At 34.9% G+C, this 19,919-nt stretch overlaps 2 protein-coding genes across 2 annotated transcripts; both read right to left on the bottom strand.

Moving 5' to 3' along the window:
• Nucleotides 1–10,045: 10,045 nt before the first annotated feature.
• LOC124458363 lies at nucleotides 10,046–15,465 on the bottom strand. Its single transcript, XM_047008395.1, has 5 exons — nucleotides 15,194–15,465; nucleotides 14,288–14,363; nucleotides 13,551–13,812; nucleotides 12,792–12,855; nucleotides 10,046–10,990 (listed from the first exon to the last, which is right to left on the bottom strand). Exons 1-5 carry the CDS (start codon nucleotides 15,423–15,425, stop codon nucleotides 10,479–10,481), a joined length of 1,146 nt encoding a protein of 381 aa, XP_046864351.1. The 5' UTR covers nucleotides 15,426–15,465; the 3' UTR covers nucleotides 10,046–10,478.
• Nucleotides 15,466–16,624: 1,159 nt separating this feature from the next.
• LOC124458353 lies at nucleotides 16,625–19,717 on the bottom strand. The gene is made up of 4 exons (XM_047008387.1): nucleotides 19,468–19,717; nucleotides 18,219–18,347; nucleotides 17,234–17,399; nucleotides 16,625–17,039 (listed from the first exon to the last, which is right to left on the bottom strand). Exons 1-4 carry the CDS (start codon nucleotides 19,529–19,531, stop codon nucleotides 16,748–16,750), a joined length of 651 nt encoding a protein of 216 aa, XP_046864343.1. The 5' UTR covers nucleotides 19,532–19,717; the 3' UTR covers nucleotides 16,625–16,747.
• Between the last annotated feature and the right edge of the window lie 202 nt (nucleotides 19,718–19,919).

Here is a 19,919-nt window from a genome sequence, read left to right as displayed (position 1 = left end):
TGGCTTACGCCCTTTAGTATCATGGCATAAATTATTCAAATATGTGACTTGTAAAACGTTATCTCATTGGTTGACTTTCACGAATTATAACATCTTCCCAACCACGTGCATATATCGCTTGGAAGTCTGTTGTATTTCTAGGTATTTTCTAAGTATTTCGTGGTATTATGTTACAGCTTCCTATTTCCTCTCACATTGCCGTAAACTGAAATTGAAATTCATAAATCTGTTAAAGTTGTTTGTCCAAAGACATACATAAATAATAAATAACAAATCTTCTAATACAACAACTGATATAAAACCATTAATGTAGCATAGGATAATTTGAAGTTTTCTTCCCTTGCAAAATCAGTAATTTTCTCCATGTTATACACTAATGTAACCGAGTGAAAATTTGCATGATTCAATAATAATTGATTTCAAACTTCATGAATTTTAAATTTCAAACGAGACAGCCTGTTGAATTACACTGATTGCACTGTTTTGAGAATGATTTGTCACTAAATTTTTTAAATTTGAACGATTTGTGATTGAATAGGTGTAGTTTTTTTAATATACAACCTCAGTATCATTTTAAAAAAAAATGCGGAAAGCATTCTGACTTCCATATGGTAAAATTACTTCCCCATTTTACACATTTGGAGGAAGTAATTCAGAAATTTAGCAGTTGCGACATGACTATTTTATGTCGCGAGCGCTTAGAAATCAAAAGCTGTCTATGAAGGTGCGTTTTCCGGTTAACTGTTTAGCTTTAAACTGCTATTGTACAAGAAATATATTCAGCAAAGAAATGTATGAAAATAAACGCACGAAAAAGCCATGCAAGTGCCATGTGAAAAACCAGTGTCCCGGCACAGATGTATGTCATCGCCTCGCTTGTCTTCATCATGTTTGTTTTTCCTGTTGACAAATAGCTGTAGTTGAAGAGCAATATATTTATCGCGTTGTATGTATATGCAGTGGCATGTCAATATTTTTTTTATTTTATTTGATTGTCTACGTAGTTTAGAATGAGTGGAACGGAATGCCATATTTCCCCAAAAATGTGGCAGAATGTTTACATTAAAATGATCACAATGCCAATAGATCAACATCTGTCAATTATGTTTCATGTTGGAGGGCGTATCAAATATTGACATTCTCACAATTTGACACCATTGTGAATATCTGCTCTTGTCCAACCGCTTTTCCGCAGCGTTTTTTTCCTATGTGAACAAAAGCTAACCTAAAAACGATGCTACTTAATCAATATAAGCCCAATCTTAACTTTCAATCATCAACTCTTCCGGCTGTCTAGCAGCTGGCCCAGTACGGAAGCTCATCATTACAATGTATACGTATAATTCTACATGCTTCGAAACAAACATCAGGTTCTACTACTAAACATGCACAACTATTTATATTTCATGCTATGTCTTGAGTGAAGAAGATACGTCAAAATGAAATATCTTTTAAGAACTTCTACTTTTTGGCTTATTTTCTTAGCTCTGTGTGAAGCCTCACGTTGCGCAATGTATTCATATTTCATAATCAGGTTCCGCCTTTATTGAAGAATGCAAAGACCCTTTATTGAAAACAATCTCAATATTTGCATAGCGGTTGCTTTCATTAATTTATTCCAAACTCCAAAGCTGCTGAAACAAAATATGCCATGTCGTTTTTTTTCTTCCCATTTTACTGATCATTTTTTGCCATTGCGCATCGAATTTGTCAGCGGTAATGTATTTAAACTGCGCAAAAACGGGGCGTTTTCACATGCGGTTTGAAAGCGGACGCGTGATATCGTACAGAAATCATCATTCTATTTTTACTAGCGTGTAAAAAGCAGTTTCTTTCCAACTTGAGTTTTAGTTTAGTTATAATTTTATAGGAATTCACATTTAAAATAGACGACAAATTTCTTTATAGCAAACATGTTTCGGCATACTTTATGCCATTTTCAGTGCAAAGTGAATCGATATAGAACGTTTACATGATAATATGTTATAGTGATAAAGCGGAAGTATCGAAAGTTATGAATAATTATTTACAGTTGAATAAGGTGTTATAAAATGTTTGTGTTAGGTTTTATCAAAGAAAATTAATATTATCTGATAAAGTAATAATTGCTAGTTACAGGTCAAAGATAGTGTTAAGATGTTGTATTTGTTTGTTGAGGTTAGGTTTACGTTTCTTGATATAAAGGGCTTCTTTGAGGAGTGTGGGAAAGGAGTGTGAGCGGTGTCTAAGATACGGAAACAGGATTGTATGTAATTGTTTTTTCAGTGTGGTGACGAGAGTAATTGTCTGAATATGTGTGAGTTTTTGCCCGTGGTTGTGTGTTCTCTAATCCGTGTGAAAAGGTGAAGGGTGGTCTCCCCAATGTAACTGGAATTACATCCAGAACAAAAAAATTCATAAACCACGTTGGATTTTAAAAGATTGGGAATAACATCTTTGAAGCTAAAGTGATTTTTGATTTCGAAAGATGAAAAAACTAGTTTGATGTCTAAGTCTGTGTAGTAGCGTTTTATTAAGTTATGTAATTTCCGTTCCGTGATTTGTGAAATGTAGCCAATGTAGGGTAGTTTGAAGAAGTAAGTCTCGAGTTGGGTAGATGTGGGTTCGTTTCTCGTGCTTATTTTTTCTATGAAAGGTGAGGGAAAGGAGTTTCTTTTGAGATTGTCAATGAGAGCGTTTAAATCATGATAATAGCCAGTCGACGTGTTGTTAATTTTCCGTATGTGCGTCGATGAGAGTTTTAATTAGTCCTGTCTTATACTTTTGTGAGGTGAAGATAAAGAAGTTAAGTAATAGGCCAGTGTAGGTTTTCTTATGAAAAGTAGATGTTGTGTATGTGTTCGTGGCTGTGTTTTTAGTAATGAATATGTCTAAAAATGGTAACTTGTTGTCGTGTTCTTTTTCTATGGTAAAGTCAATGTTCTTGTGTTGTAAATTTAAATAATTAAAAAAGAGAGAGCGTCATCCTCGTTGTTAAAAATACAAAATATGTCATTTACGTAGCGTCTGTAAAACAATACTTTAGGTCCGTCATAGTTCTTGATACAACTCTTTTCATGATATCCCATGAAAAGATTGGCAAGAAGTGGTGCTAATGGTGAGCCCATCGCGACTCCGTCGATTTGGTAAAAAATTGTCCGTTAAATAGGAAATGAGTTTGTGAGGTGGCAATGAAAATGTTGTTTTAGGTCTTGTTTTTTAATGATAAGGCTGGGCTGGTGTGAATAAATAAGATCTAATGCAATGTCTATGGTTTCGGATAAGGGGATGTTAGTGAAAAGACTTTGGACGTCAAAAGATACGAAGTAGTTGTTGTTGTGGCTTTGGGTGTGTAGTTCGTTAACAAAAGTAAAAGAGTCTGATTTAGTGTAATCGTTGGGTATGACAGGGTTAAGTAGAGTGCATAAGAACTTGGAGAGATTAAAGTTATACTAGTTGGTGGAAGAGACTAAAGATCGAATGGGAGAGGCATTATAGTTTTCTCTATGTTTATGAAGTTTGGGGAGACCATAAAAGCGAGCTGGTTGTAGCCTCTAGGGAAACCTGAAGAGTACATATGGTTGTCTATAGAGCCCTGTCTTTTGAGATTTCTGAGAAAGCGTTGTAGTCTGCCTTCTCTAAGTAGAGTGGGGTCATTATCTAATGGTTTATATTTAGATTTGTTGTTAATTATATTAAGCATGCATTATTATATACCTTTCTGTCCATAATAACTACATTGAAATTGAAGAAATTCTAACGTGTAGCATGACAGAAAGTGTTGATATTGAACCAGCTCAATAAGGTAACACAGAATGAATAAAATAGAAAAGACAGATACATCAGAACAAAATAAAAAGTTCAGTCAATGCGACGGCAGCAAGGCGAATACTCATAAATAGTCGCGTGGGTTTACATCTAACTAATATTGAAAAATTTTGATATCGTAAATTTTCATTTATCGAAAAAGACATTTCAAAAATCTGTTTGCTTTCAATCTTTCCTCGTAATTTGTGAATATTGTAAAACACATTTGCATAAAATGCTGTGAAAGAAAAGCTCATGATGTTCGACTTTCGTCCTTTGATGAAAGTTTACGTCAAGTCAAATCCTATTTCACAGGTAAAAAATTGCTCCCAAAACCCAAATTCATGAGTAATCTTTATTTATTGTACATCAAGCGTAAGGCAAACATGTCGAATAATTCAACGAAATTGCGACAAGGTATCAATAATTAACACCTTTATATTGGTGAGATTATTTGCTCTTGCCAATTGCACAAGGCGTGTACCTGATTAAGGAATCCAGGAAATTTTGAAGTTTTAGAAGCCTAAAATTGCGATTTGTGTAAAGTTCAAATTTGTTCACACGAGTTAAGCAAATATGCAGTAGCAATTGAATTTATAAATTCATTAATTATCGACTAATATGATCAATAAACCCTGTGATGTAAAAGGGCGTACACAAAAGTTGGAAACTTAAGACCAATCTGTTTCAAATTGTTATGCATATGTGCTATTTCTTGCCGAATGAGCTGATCTTTCGGACTGCAAAATACCTGAAGTAATGAAGGTCTTTGTTGAAATTTTTATCGCTCTCTTCCTCGTCGTCACTATTCATCGAGGTGAAACGCAAAATGGGTATGTTGCTCATCCTTTGTCTTCTGTTAAATGTATGCAAGGATCCAAGTTGAAGATCCCGGATTGTGTAGGTGTGTTGAACTACTCAATTCCAGATTTCAACTCTATACCACATTTACAATCCTCTTCACTACATGGGTACGTTCAAGACAATGGCTGGAAGTCAGGTTCTTAAAACTTCTGGAGTCAAGTACATTTGTCATCAAAGTTTCAGATACCATTGTAAGGGCGACAAAGCTGTGGTAGCCACAGACAAACTTCAGACATCGTGCAACAATGCTAGGAAAAGTTGTTCTACTTTAGATCCATTTTTATTTGATTTAATTTTCAATTCCTCATCCATTCTTGATGATCCTATAAATGAAGTAAAAATCTCACTTAAAGGAAAATGTGTCCCTTTTCCAAAGCTCGAGTCCAGTCCTACTCGTGTGCCAGAAATTATAAGGTAATCATTTAAGAATAGTTTTGACTTTTGAGAATTCTTTTTACTTAAGTGGAAATGCTACAAATTCCTACAAATTTTATTTGAAGATTTTCTTTATTGTAATTAGATATGAACTATCTTCAAAAATTTGTATTTTTTCCAGAACCGATGATTAATGCAGATATGATGAATGCGACTGGCATTAGCAACATCATTGTTCACGATCATAAACGTCTGAAGCAAGCCAATTTGGCTGACAAGCAGTGCGAGAAAAAAATGGCCGATGTGATATGTAAAATGCCTCCTGCTTGTTCTAAAGATCAGATCAAAGTAATTGCCTTCCTCAGCAAGCAAGAGTGACTTGCAGCTGCTTCTTGGTAAGTCTATGTCCAATTATGCTATTAAAAGTGGAGAAATATGTATTCAATGTTTGATTGTGCCCTTGTGAGTCTTTTTTTCTTCCACGTAGAAGGACCAACATATTTTTGGAATGATTATCACACATTCATAAAAGGGGCAAACGAGGAATTGCTTTTAGACGGCCCGTAGCGATATTAATATTTTGCTAAGCTGTCTTGCATTGTCTTGTTTATTTCAAAAGAGGATTTTTTTGCCCTGGTATCCTGTGGCTACAATGTTTTTATTTAATCACTGCGATGACTGATATGTTTATCACCAACACTCCTATAGTGCATTGATCGCAGTGGCGTGCAGTCATGCAAGCGTAGGCAAGCGCCGCTTGCCTAAGCATTTTACCGAACAAAAATTTTTTGGATCAATCTCTGAGCAAAATCAGTTTAAATTTTTCTGTTCTAAACAATGTCAATGTAATCTTTTGTCTAAATTGTCTTTACAGTTGAAATGCTTGCTATTTATACGCGATTTACTGTCGTGGTTTTCGGTTTCACTTTGCTACACTTGTAAGATGAGTCAAGTGGATTAAATACACCGAATATTTATTAACCAAGGCAAGCGCGCTTGCCTTCGGAGCTCAATTTGAACATTTGCGCATGCGTTAATCTAGATTTGGAGGCTTCTTATTCGAGGAATATCGAGAAAAGGCAAGCGGCGCTTCTAAGGGCGCCGCTTGATAGCGATTGGTCAACAGTCTTGTACGCTCGCAATTTTAAACACATATCAGCGCACGAATAATATTCGTATATTCAACACATTGGACATCCGAATTATTCACGCCGTTAATGTTATCGTTTATTAAAAGATGACTGAGAGCGAAAGGAAATGTTCTGATTTCTAATTCAAAGTAGTAGGTGCTTTACTGGTTATTTATTATTTTCTGCGCACAATGTGCGTAAACAGGCAGGGGCCGCAGTCTGCAGAGATATCGAAATGCACGTAAACGTGTGTTGTGGTAAAGTATGACTAGCATTATGACCAAAACACTATGCTCTTGTCAGTCTTGTGTCGTTGAATTCGTAAATTAATGACTAAAAATAAAGGTACAAGACACTAAATAATAAACACGACTCTCCGATATTCTGAAACGTACGAGTCAGTGCCAGACACATTTTGAAGAACGGGAGAACACGTTGCCATGACGTCATTATACCAAAATATAAACATTAAACAACGCCATGGCCTCAGTTTGTAACACACCGTGCCAATTTTGTGCGCGAAACTGGCTGTTCTTAATTGTTATAATCACGACTGCTACAATACATTTCGCGCCTATTGTCTTGCAATTTATGTATGTAGAAGATATTATCTGTAGCATGTAATACAAGATTATGATATTGACAAGAGCCCTTTGCGTAGTAGTTTTGATATTTGTATCCGGTAGATATCATGTAACTGATGTAAGGTATAAATAAGATTGATGTTCCTATAAAATATATAGCATAGGAATTTTCATCCTTTTATGTTCTACTTCTACATTCGGTATTTTTACGACACCTGTACAACATGACTGAATGCATTGTGGAATCACTGTCAGCGATTGCCTATTAAATTCGGTCACCGCACGCCACTGATTGATCGATGTTAGTTAGCATTTTTTAGGTCTGCTGTCCGCCTCAAACTGTAAAAGTTGTCCAAAAGTTGTCAAAGTTAAAAGTTGTCCATTATTCACATATGACCAATTAACGTTAGAATAATCGTTCTGAGCCATTAAATAAACTATGGGCGTGAACTCTGTAAATCATTTAGAAGAAAATGAAATTTTATTGTTTGGCTCGGAGGAAGCAAAATATATAGTTTTTCTGTTTTAAGCTGAAATATCGCATGTTTCTGCCATGCAGATCTGTCATCGAATGAGCAGTCTATCCCCACTGCATTAAGAGGATTTTACTACAAACCTGAAACCTCGTAATCTTGTTGAATCAACTTACGTATCAACAGATCAAACACGTAAGAGTAAGGTTTATAAACAAGACTTCCTTAAAATCATCAATATGGCAATACTTGCGGATTTTCATGACCTTAGTGAAAAATGACTAGAATTTTTCACAAATATGAATTAATACAAACATTATAAACAGTGTTGGTCGGATTATATGGAGTATAAAATACAATACGGGATTTTTCTTTCATCTGTTTCGTGTGAATGCAACAAACAACGCTGACTTGATCAACTTGGCGCATGGGATATGCGACTTATTTCCTACCTGGGACAAGAAGAACATCTACCCTCTCTATAAGGTTTACATTGGGCATTTTAGTCAAGCAAGACTGAAGTCATCGTGGCACTAATGGATAGCATATAATATAATTAAACACGCTTGGGTTCTTTTTTGATTTTTCATGTGGTGATTGCAATAGCTTATAGAAATTCTGTGTAATAAATTTTCAAACAAATAATAGCCTGGAAATTTCAGTCGTTTATTTTACACAAAGAATATCTATCTTTGATAATTTGATTACGTAATATCATAAATCTATCGGGGGCATTTGAATGTTTGAAAAGTTGTCGGTGTTCCGTGTTTGCGATTTCTTTTTGCGAAAATCAACTAACGCTTCGGAGATTCTCGTTGACCGAGATAATAAAAAAGGCCATGTGACGTGTCAAAGAATATACATAGCTAATAACGAGTTAATGCTGAGCCGGATAGCCCGCAAACTGCTCAAAAGCCTAAAGGTTAAGCAATGTATGTAGTATTCTTTACAGTTTCAATGTAAAGAAACTGTAAATTTATTTAATGATAAAAATGGTACAACTTTTATAACTACAGCATACAAATATAAAAATGTTAACTAAAATAAATGTTTAAAATATCCATGATAATTTTCAAATTACTAGCTTGAAAAAGAAAAAGAAAGAAAAAAAAGGGACAGTCAGGTGTAAAGACAACTTTCCCAATAACCTTGGTCAATATTTAAAGTGTGTTCGCGAGTTGAGGCAGATCGACTTCCTCGTATCGCAGTAATTGCTGACCTAATCAGTGGAAAGACAGTTTACAACGCATCCACGCTAGCGTGATGCCATATTGCAGCTTTCTCTTTTGTGCCAGCAGATCAGCTAGCCGTTTATAAGAAATTGCAGTCTCTTTCCCCATACCACCTGATGCTGAAAAGACCAGTGGTGTAAAAGCAGCATATTCAATCTCTCTTACTCGATCACCATATTCCTTTTTCTTAGCCATCTCATGCTGACGATAGAGTGCAGGTAGATTGGTGTTTTGGTAGCTCGATGCGTTTGGGTGAAATACCCTTACATCAAAAAATGCATCTTGCTGCCTAGACCAAAAACCTTTAGCACGAATATCTAGTCTCGCTTCTTCTTGTCTATTGGCTGTACGAGGTAATATCACTTCCCCAGAAAGAGGTTGTAATTGTGGCTCTTTCACAACTGTCGAGCAAACTTCTGCCATCCACTGCTCTGTTATATCTCGAACTTCATTATGTCTCACTATTGGTAAACCACCACGAGGACATATCATCGCGTGATCGGTTGCAAAAGCCTTTCCACAAATGCAGTGCTGAGGGGTATTTTTCAATTGCCATCCATAACGTAAACTTAATGCATCTCGAAATTCCCTTTGTTCAAATTAAAGCCTTGATCTTGTAATGGAAGTACACTTAACCATGATGACGATCCTTTTTCGCTCAGTATATCTAGCTTCCGTTGCATTGTTGGCGTAAAACTATCTCTTATTTCCTGGATCATATCATCAACTTTCTTCTTCTTTTGCTCTCGTAAAATCATTTTGATTGACTGTAACTGAGGCTTATGAAGTATCTCTTTCTGTTGAACAATCACCTCTTTCAGGCATTGACTGATCTTTTTAGAAGCAAGATATTCTTCATTTGCACTTTTAACTGGGTTGATAATATTTAGACCACCAAATCGTATAAGAAGTGAAAGGAGTGTTCGTTCATCTGTATTGCATTGGTTTCTTCCAGTGAGTGATGGTATAAATGTCTGCAAAATTGCATCTTCCAGAGGTTGAAATAACTCACTGATGTTCTCAACTGTTCGCATTATATAGCGCCACTTTCCCATTATACAATGAAAAAACGCCGCAAACGCTGATTGGGGATAACGCTCTGCAATCTTTAAAAGACTTTCAATTTCTTCCACAAATACCCCAATCTTTCTTGCCATATACTCTTGGACGAACAAATTGGAGCCAATTGCTGATTTACAGTTTCAATCGAAGAAAATAGTAGAGAGTTTCCGCAGTTTTTTGTGTAGCTATGTTCATGACTACACGATTCTCTTGCACATTGCTCAAATTAATGTACAAGTTGCGCATTTCACACAGACAACTAAAAAATCTATAATTAGGCATATAACAAAATAATACGAACATTGCTTAGGTAACTTGTGCATAGTACGGCGAAAGCAATGCTACAAGAATACGAAGGACCGCAGCTAGAACGTTGATTGAGTGGCGAGGTGACTATCCATATATTATATTTCGCCTCACTTAGAAGCCATTCACCATCCAAAGAATCAGTTGAGCATAATACAAATATATGAATAGCCCCTCTTAATTAATGGTTTAGCTACGGCCTTGGGAATGTGCTTGCACTGATACAACATATATAGCTCTTTGGAAGCTGACTTTATTGAATAAATAAAAAATAAATATGTTAATTTTTTATCTTATAAATATCGTTAGTTATTTACATGAACACATTGTTACGAGAGCGTACACAGAAATGAAGTTGCATTTTATGCTGTGTTCTTTTTGGGCAAGTTACGTCATTGATGCCATCTTTGATGATTTTGATAAGACTTTTTCCTTATGTAAATTTCGAGTGTCATCCAACAAGTTTCCTTAAAATTTCCTTATTCTTTCACTTCCAAGGAGTGGTTTCACACTACTTACGTGTATTTTTTTGCATTTTCAATTTTTACATTTTCAGGCTTTTTTCAAACTTCAATTGATCAACTAAATATCACAATGAATACTGAGCAGTCTTGACTGATGATAAAACGATAAATTTATATAGCTACAATGCTTTCCTTAAGTTAATTAAAACTGTTCGGATGTTGGATTTAAGTTCTTCTCAACTAAGTCATCGCTTCCGTTCCCAATAGTCACATAATTCAAAGCAAAATTTTCTGTTAACGATTGATAATCATCGTTTTGGTTCATTATTGATGGTCCCAGTCCTTGATAAGATGCCATGATCAAAGACTCGTCTCTGTCCATATTCAAATAGAACGAATCGTGATTAGCTATCAAAGATTGGTAATTATCTTCTATGTTCATTTTAGAAAAGTCTAATTCCTTATAAAGTGGGCTCCTTGCATTGGCTCGTGTCAGTGACTGACGATTTTTTTCTTTATACTCTCTTGTTACATTCAGCTCTTCATTAGTAAGTTCCGTCATAGTGGATTTAGGCTGAAAGCTTTTTTTAGTCGACAACAGTTGGCGATGGCGTAATAAAATCCAAATGAAAAGAGCCCCAAGGAGAAATCCTGGCACAAACGACATAATGGCAACGAACCACGGTCTTTTAGTCAACATTAAAGTATGTCTTTCTAAAACAGCAATATATTGTCTTACAAACAGTCGGTATGAAGTGGGATATGGAGATTACATGAAAGATGATGAATGATAATGTCTTGTGAGTTATGACGAAACGTTACGTCTGTAGAATTTTTGTATTCGAGGGTTCTTTTAAAAGCACCCTGCTGGGCTTTTCACATTTATTATAAAAATTGTACATCAGTTTTTTATAAGACATCATTCAGCTCCTCTTGTCATTTATGAGGCTTCCTCCTTCTATTTCATTACGTCAACTTAATGAGAGCAAAAGATATTAATTTGCTCATCATTATAGAACACAAAACTTTCGGTTACACGTTTTCACTTAATAATAATATACATGAGAAAATTTCTCAATTCTGATTGGTTAAGTGGAGTTCAATTTATTGTAAATACCAGTGCAAAAATAGGAAACACAGAGCAAAAAAAAAAGGAAATACAGTGCAATTTATTTTAAAAAATGCGCTCCTGATTGGTTAGTCAAACAAAGAAATAATGTAAGAGCCAATCAAAATAACGCATTTCAAAAGCGGGAAAGTTAAATTATTGTAAACAAAGCAATTACAACGGCTGGCGTAAGTTTTAAGTAGATTTTCTTTAGCGAAGGAGTTTACAGTTCACCGTTTGCAAAGTGTTTCTGCATGAAAATAACAACACTGCTAAAAGTAGGTATCTTGTTCTTGCTGGGTGTGCGGAAGCTATGGTGTTGTGAAAAGTAATATCAAACGTAATTAAATAATACGAGCCGGTCGATCGATGGTTAAACTCGCCAGCTGAAATGTACGTACGCTGACGTTAAAAATCAACAGAATTGAGAAACTTTTTTCACGTATACTATTAATAAGTAATAGCATGGTTTCTCGTGCAATTTGGAAAACAAGCACTCGTGAGTTTTTCAAAGACTTTAAATAGTCTTTGATAGTCTTTAAAAAACTTACTCGTGCATGTTTTTCCCAAATTGCACTCGAAACCATGCCATTACCTATACCAATAAACAGCGCTGTAGAATATTCATGAACATGAAGGTACAATCGAGAGGACTAGTTGACAGCCAATAGCATTTACTTATACTGCATAACAATCGGGAATATCAAAGTAGCTTCAGCGTGCATTCCACAAATTTAAAAAATGAATCATTTAGATAAAGTGTACATTCAATTTTGCATTAGCCCGTGTAAACCGAGCTGAGCTCAACCAATCAAATGAATGAATCAATCAAATCAATCAATCAATCAATCAATCAATCAATCAACGAAAATTGGCAAATCAGTCATGAATTTATTTTCAAAGAAAAATTAAAACTTTATTTGAAATTTGTCTGTTTGCCTTATTCTAATTTGACAAAAGAAATAGAAGATGTTTTTTGTGTTTGCAATGGCTTAAGTAAGGTTTGGATACGGTGCAACCTCTCGAGCAGGTGCAACCGCAATCTTCGGTATCGGGCTAGCACTGGTCTGCTCTCGAGTTCTCCCAAAGTTCTCCTCGGTTTGCATAAGCCTGTGCAAACACAGTAAACATCTTTTTTTTAAGGGAATTTCTGCTTTATCTAAATGATTCTTTCTTTGATATTATTAAATGCACGCTAATGCTACTTGAAGAGTAGAAATGCACGCTAATGCTACTTGAAGAGTAGAAATGCACGCTAATGCTACTTTCCGGTTGTTGTGCGGTATAAATAAATGTTATTGATTGTCGAATTGTGCTCTTGATTGTTCCTTCTCCAGTGCCATTGTTAAATAAAAGCTGTAATTGAATGTTCTATGTTCTCGTATTGTGAGCAGATGATGTATATACCTGATGTAGAGACCACACGAGCATCTGTCTTCATAACATCCATCCAATTCGAGTCGTGCTTATTCTAAAGGAAGCAAACAAGGGATGCTTGAGACATGGGCGTAGGAAGATCGATGATTAGGGAGGTCTCATATTAGTGATGAGTAATGTAACACATTAACTCCAAATCCAACATACTTTCATCTTGTTTATACGAAAGTGCCAACTTTGAAATGTCAATGTGAATATAAGTAAAGTAACGTTTTATGCCTAATCTATACCACGTGCTAAATGATTTCTAAGAAAGCCAAACTATGCTCACAAGTTTTCAATTAGTTAACAAAGCCTGCACCATATTCTTAGAACATTTCAAGTGCTGAATTGACTTATTCCTTTTATTGATTAAGGCATTGCTTCTTAGTTTTTAATTATTCAGAGTTTCAGAAAGGGTCACTTATTAGAAAAACATAAGTTTCTTTCGGCGGTATGAAAGTCCCAAACGAAATGTCATTTCAATAAGGAAATGCACGTTTCATCATTAATTTTCATGGTTTCCTCTTACGAGAATTTCACATTTGATTTCATATATGAAATGATATCTGAAACTCATGTGAAATTACAACACTTCACATATGAAATGTGTCTATTTCATATATGAAATTCCAATTTCATATATGAAATCAAATGTGACATTTTCGTAAGGGACTCTATACCTGCACGAGCTTCGCCTATTTATATTTACTAAATAAAATAACAGCTTAAAATGATCAGATTACTTACTCTTCGTTTAAACGATCTACGAACAACAGAATAGCAGGTATCCTGCTGCAGTTTAACATTTTCGTACGACTCCTGGGTTCTTGAGGTTTGGTATATCTTTCCATCGCCAACAGTAAATGTACTTTCATCAGCCAAAACTCTGGCATCAATCTCGGCTGCTATGTATAAAATACTCTCTGGTTTGTAGCTTTCAATATCATCACCGAGAATGACTGAAGGTTTAGCACTGCACTTCAGCTTTAACACAATAACTTGAATGTATCTAGATGGGAAACCAAAAATCCTGAAAACATAAATCAAAACGGTAGGTATTTCTCGTGAGTTTCTGCCCACATCTATATAAAGGTAACTAATGTTTTTTGGCAGAGTTGAATATGTGGCTTCAGATTTTACATAGATTGTCTCTAAACTTAATTCGTAGTTTGGCAGATCGACGTTCTGCTACAATTTACAAGCTTTGCGTTCAGTTTTCCTGATACGTAAGTGATTTACGTTGAAACTTGAGTATGATCTTTTCAATCATGAACAGATGTGGGGTTGAACACTCAAATACTACCGTCTATAGTGTTCTTAACAAGTTATCCAACTTGTTATTTTCTGTATTCTACAGCCTTCATCGGGAGCGTTCCTGTCGAACTTAAGTCTTAAAATACTCCAGTTTAATACCTGTGATTAGAAATAAACGCATGAAGGAAGTTGAATATTTCAACTCTATGAATCAAAATTATTTTGCTTACAAATCATTGCTTTGGGGTTGACCTAGTTGAATGTCAAACGATTCTTCCGATTTTCTTCCAGTAAAAATGACAGGAGCTAAATAAAAAATTACCAAATTGTCAGTCAGTTACTCTGATGGTGTTTATTTTGTATCTAATATAAAAGAATGACATTCTTAGCTAAAATCGATTGTTGGAAAAAAAATTATAAAAGTCACATCTTTGAAAGTCTTAAATGTAAATTCAAGAAGCCAAAAATAAGGCTGAAAATGAGTTCAAAAACCATAATTTGTTAAAGCACAGTCTTTCACCGTCTTATACGGGGTATATCAAAACAAGAAGACTTGTAGAAATTGAGGTATTGTGACATGTTATGCCCACTGGCAGAGCCTTCCCTAGAACAGTAATGGGGGTGGGCTGTTTACTCATGTATTCGGATATGCCCGACTGATTTTTTTGAATATATGATTGCTTAATACCTTCATTGAATTTAATTCAAATGAATCATTCGGGCAAAACTAAATATATGAATAAAACAACCACCCCTAATTAACGTTCTAGAGACGGCCCCGCCCACTGCTGTAATATTGTTAGCTACATGCATGTATTACACAACCAAAAGCTTCTCTTTCTGTTTCTGGGGATGAAAAATAACTTCTAACAGGGAAATTTTCACAGGAATGAACAAGTGGACTTAGCATTGGGATCAGGATAGAAATTTTAACAAATGGCCTATTTGTCTTTAGTTATATACATCATATAGAGTTGTAAAAAACTCCGTGAGATGGCAAAAAGCGATAATTTTTTTGTAGAAATAAGTCATGATGTCAAACTCATTCCCTTTAACCGTTAAAGTATTCTACTACGTAAAAGTTTGAGATTCAAAACAAGTCTCAACAAGTTATATTACTCACGAAAGGATTTCACCTGAAGTAGTCGTGCCAAAAATTGGATTTGAATTACGACTGTCGGTGTATCTCATCATGGTAAACTCGTATTCTGTCGATGGTAATAATCCGGAAATGATGGTGTTTCCATATGGACTTTGCGTTGTTTCAATATCCTCACACGTTTTATCCAGGGGCTTATCAACCATGGCCCAGCATATTTTATAAATTTCAGTAGCGTATTTGGGTGGAATCCACCAATGAATTTTCATTTGTTTTTGGCTAACATTTCTAATTCTTCTATATGAGCCATATCTGTTTAAAAAACAATGAAAACTGTATTCCCAAAGAAACTCGTTAATGCCATGCTTACACTAAATGTTGCAATATTCTTCAATTAAAACCATGCTGCCAGCTCTAAGTGCCATAAACCAGTTGCGTATGTGGTGTAAATCAGAATACATTACAGCGTCTCATTTTAAAATCAATCATTCTTTTGGATAAATATTTGTAAAGAATAATTTAAAGACAAAATTTGACCAATAGGATTGCTTATAAGCTAATTTGAACTTCCAAATATATTTTAAATGTATTCTGATTCACCCAGACCGCTTCTCTTCTCACATTATGTATGCTTTTCAATCAAAATACGTGGATAATATCTACTATCCAGATATTAGTATTTTAACCACGTGAAAATAAACTGGCTCTTTTTTGAGTGAAGTAGATATTCGCAAAAGATACATATAAAAGAAAAGCGTACCTGACCATTCGCAACTGTAGCGAACAACTAAAAATGTCATTTGAGAGCATCGTTGTGAGTTAGACAAGAAGTCTTCTTTTTGAACAGTAAATGAGCAATCGGTGGTTCCATTGCATTTCCGTTTTACAACATCCAAAGCTGTTGAAGACAAACAGTTTCTATCTCCACGCATGTAAACTTTGTACGGCTTATCCCTCATTAAAATTCCGTATTCTGCTGAGCGCACTTTGAGGAGAGAGTGGGAGCATTCTGTGCTACACTTAATATCCAATATAGAATTTGCCTCGAACCTTTTTTCGTAGACTACAACGAGGAAAGAGCAAAGTTATTCAATTATACTAAATTATGTATGAACCGTAAGTCTAAACATGTCAAAAAGTCAATGGAAGAGTTAGCGATTATATTGTTTCGCAGTTTTAGGAAATTCATAGCAAATTAAGCAAGAAAATATCTTTTTCTTCCATGTGACCTGCAGTTGCATGATAAACGAACAAATTGGTGTATGCGTTCAGTCGCTCATAGACATCACCCAATTTTATAGTTTGGAAAAACAAACACTAAGTAATATTATAGATAAAGGCAACGCAACAAACATTCGACTAACAAATGTTTTTTATGTTAAAGATTAAGGTTCAATGTATGACTTGCTTAGTAAAGATGGTAGCTAAACTTTGTTAGCACTGCGTTTCCTTAAATATACGAAACTCAAATGTTGGACAAAGATAGATTTATCATTTTAAATCATGGAGATATTATTCCACAATATTCAAGCATCTAGGCATCATTTTCGCTGATTATTATCTTTAATCAGAAAAATTTCAGATCATCAGATTATCCCCCACCAACTATTTGGGCGTCACAAAACGTACCGTAATTGAACTTGCAAGAGTTGTTCTCTTGACAGATATTCTTTCGTATTGTCACCTTTTCGTTTTCTCTAGGTTTCCATTCATTTCTGCCTGCGGTAGAACTACCTATACAAATTTCATATGCCGTGTTTGAATGATGGTATTTCAAATTTCCGTTGTCAGAAGGTCGATAGCTTCCTATTGGTCGGCCACAATACTTGCTTCTTCTCACTGTAAGATCAGCATTTTTCGGATCAGACAATCTCGCCTCCAGCCTCATGGGGGAAAAGAAAAAACTTCAGCATTTGGTCTGCCTAAAGCAGCAATGGCTAAACATCAGATGCGAAGTTAACAAAGACGATTAAAGAGGACTAAAGTGTAAAAAAACACTAAACTTAATGATGCTCACGACTATAGCACTCTTCTTAATTTCACCCTAAAGGCAGTTTTTAACAACAAAGCAACTCACGTATTCGGTATCACACATTTTCCTGTGATCACATGATATGGTGGATAGTGATGTGACATTAGGAACAACGCACTTGCCGATGAGCAGTCACGTGACCAAATAAGTTGATCAGAGCCATCTTTTAGATTTATGCACAGTCCATTGGCGTGTTGAATTGGTCCATAATCTAATAAGATGTTATTTAAAAGAGGTTTGATGTTATGAAAGTTTGAAAGTACCCTTTGTAATATTTTGCATTCATCACTCTGGGATTTTGTCAATCCTTTTGAGACAATGTTCCCTCGACGACGTCCATGAATTAATTATTGTTTTAGCAGAACACAGTGCGGTGGGCAAAGAGGGCATTGTTATTTTTCACACTATAGCCGTTTATATATAACTTAAAATGGTATTAATCGTATTAATAACATTTTAAGTCATAAATGGTATTAATGAACCATTCAAAATAGTCATTACGCAAAACTTTCTTCTTTGACTTTGATGATTCGAAGTAGTTTCATATCAAGATAAACCAAGCTCTTCTTGTTGGCTTTTTAAATGAAAAGGGTCAGTTTTCCCATATTAGCAATAGCATGCAGCGTCAAGTCTTTTAAAAGCGAGGCGAGAAAATGATCTTAACGGCTAGCTTTTTATATGTACGTTCTTTTTGAAAAATTTAAATCCTTGTTTGATGAATCGTAAATGAGTTTCATCATCTAGCAAAGTAACAAACACTTAGAATTATAGTTCTCACCATTTGCGTTTTGTTACGTCATTAATTATGTTCCATCTTAAAAACGGAAAAGTGAAAATGCGTTGCTGTCGGATGAGGAGACATCAAGCAAGTTTGACTTCCGATATCTTTCTTTAAATAAATATTAAGGACTATACTAAATTGCGCGAGGCAGTAAATTGGACCCAAAATGATTTCATCAAGCATCGAATGTGGTTCATGTTAACTAACAGCATTTCTCAAATTCCCGAAAACGAGAGGTCATCTCCATACCTTCTTTGAAAACATAACAATAAGGCTTTCTTGTTTTATTAAAGCGGCATGTTCGTGGATAGACATTTTCCTTTGTAATTTTGCTTCCACATTCTAACCTTTCTTTTGTGGACATATCATGCGAAGAAGCTAAAAAAATGACGTAAAAATCCAAATGAAATAGTGTGTCCTCGATATCACAATGCTAGTAAAAAGTATTGTTTGGATTTCATTCTTCTTTGAGTGTGTGAATTTCAAAGAAATCTTTGTCCAATACAAGAACATTTATAAATGTTCAATATTTGTCAATCATTATCTCTCCCATAAAGTTAGGACTAGTTCATCTCTTTCTTTTAAAGCCTTTGCTCAACAAAAGATCAAAACCTGCTCTGCTTGTGTAATTATGTAGCTGTTCATTCTCATGATAGGTTGTCATAAGCAACAAATTCCGAACGACGTCTACGCGTCGTTATCGAAGGCTGTGAAAAACAAATGAACATTTATGGCAATCAAATTTTATTTTGAATATCTACAATCCTCCTCGGTTTCATCTCAAAATAGTGTTTCATTTTTCACTACGTCTTCACTGAATCAATATAGAGGATAGGGCGTATCAGTAAAGGAAGGCGAGGATCAGAAGCCTCCCACTCAACAAACTATAAGGCAGACTAGGCCATGTAGTTGTGCAATATTTGCTTGTAAATCGAGGTAAAGGTGAACTCTATAAGGCTGTAAAAAATTCAAAGTGTACCGACTGCTCCTTCCTAAAAATAATAACTGGCACGCTCATCTAGAGGAATCGAAAACATAACACTTACTAAAGACTAAAACATAAGCAAAAACATTTATAGCTTTATGAAGCACTCATAGACCTAATAACGCATTCAGTAATACTTTGGATAAGGAAAAACAAAATAGTTGTTCATGTTTTGTTAATTTTTATCGAAATTTAAAATTTTATCACTTCTCCATTTAATGGTAGAAAATGTTCTTAATAGGTTTGTAACAGTATTTCAATGAATATGCGTCTCATTAATTTGATTCATAGTAATTAAATGTAATTCACATTATAAATTAGCAGGTACATATTTTGTTATGTATTATTAAATGTTAAATTAAATAATCAAACATTAAACATACAAACATTAATCATTGTGTATATTCAATTGAAGACCAAAATTAAACAGACGTCAGTCAATGCACGGTCATTGACATCGCAAGTGTTGATTAATCTTGTTAAACTGGTCAGAACTACACTATCTTTACAAACCTTTATAAGACTTGTAACTCAACACAAAGGTGATCACATGAAATGTCGTTTGAAGGGTATACATGATGTTTATTAATAGAAATCTTCACTAACTTTTACGGCTTGTCTTTTAAAGGAATAACGAATAATATGATATAGTAGCGCTAATTCTAAATTCAAGCATATTTATATCCTCTATAGGAAGGAACGGAATACGTCAACATCAGCAAAAGCATTTCTATTGTTTATCCGATTGTATCTTTAATTTCACGTAATCATCCGTTTTCTTGCGTTTTCTGGACATCCAAAATGGAACACGCGTTGACCCCGACAGGAGCGGAAATAAAGTGATGCAACTGAAGCAAATCGTCAATCAGAAAATACTACATATATCGTTCATTAAATTTTAATTAGTCGGACATAGTTTACTGTAAATCCTATTCATTAATTTCCGATTTTTGCTTGCATTTTGC

Source organism: Xenia sp. Carnegie-2017, unplaced genomic scaffold, assembly GCF_021976095.1.
Source record: "Xenia sp. Carnegie-2017 unplaced genomic scaffold, XeniaSp_v1 HiC_scaffold_13, whole genome shotgun sequence".
Lineage (NCBI taxonomy): Eukaryota > Metazoa > Cnidaria > Anthozoa > Malacalcyonacea > Xeniidae > Xenia > Xenia sp. Carnegie-2017.
This window is presented reverse-complemented; position numbering and strand designations above follow the sequence as displayed.

Bases quoted from the DNA above. Each gene is read 5' to 3' on its own strand.
- LOC124458363 (XM_047008395.1), bottom strand. From the start codon at position 15,425: ATGAAAATTCATTGGTGGATTCCACCCAAATACGCTACTGAAATTTAT. The intron at 14,364-15,193 runs GTGAAATCCTTT...TTTTTTATTTAG, and splicing joins TTTTGGCACGACTACTTCAG to CTCCTGTCATTTTTACTGGA. The intron at 12,856-13,550 runs GTAAGTAATCTG...TGCTTCCTTTAG, and splicing joins GTAGATCGTTTAAACGAAGA to AATAAGCACGACTCGAATTG.
- LOC124458353 (XM_047008387.1), bottom strand. From the start codon at position 19,531: ATGTATACCCTTCAAACGACATTTCATGTGATCACCTTTGTGTTGAGT. The intron at 18,348-19,467 runs GTTTGTAAAGAT...TCATTTTTTTAG, and splicing joins GAGTTACAAGTCTTATAAAG to CTTCTTCGCATGATATGTCC. The intron at 17,040-17,233 runs GTGAGTTGCTTT...TTCCCCCATGAG, and splicing joins AAATGTGTGATACCGAATAC to GCTGGAGGCGAGATTGTCTG.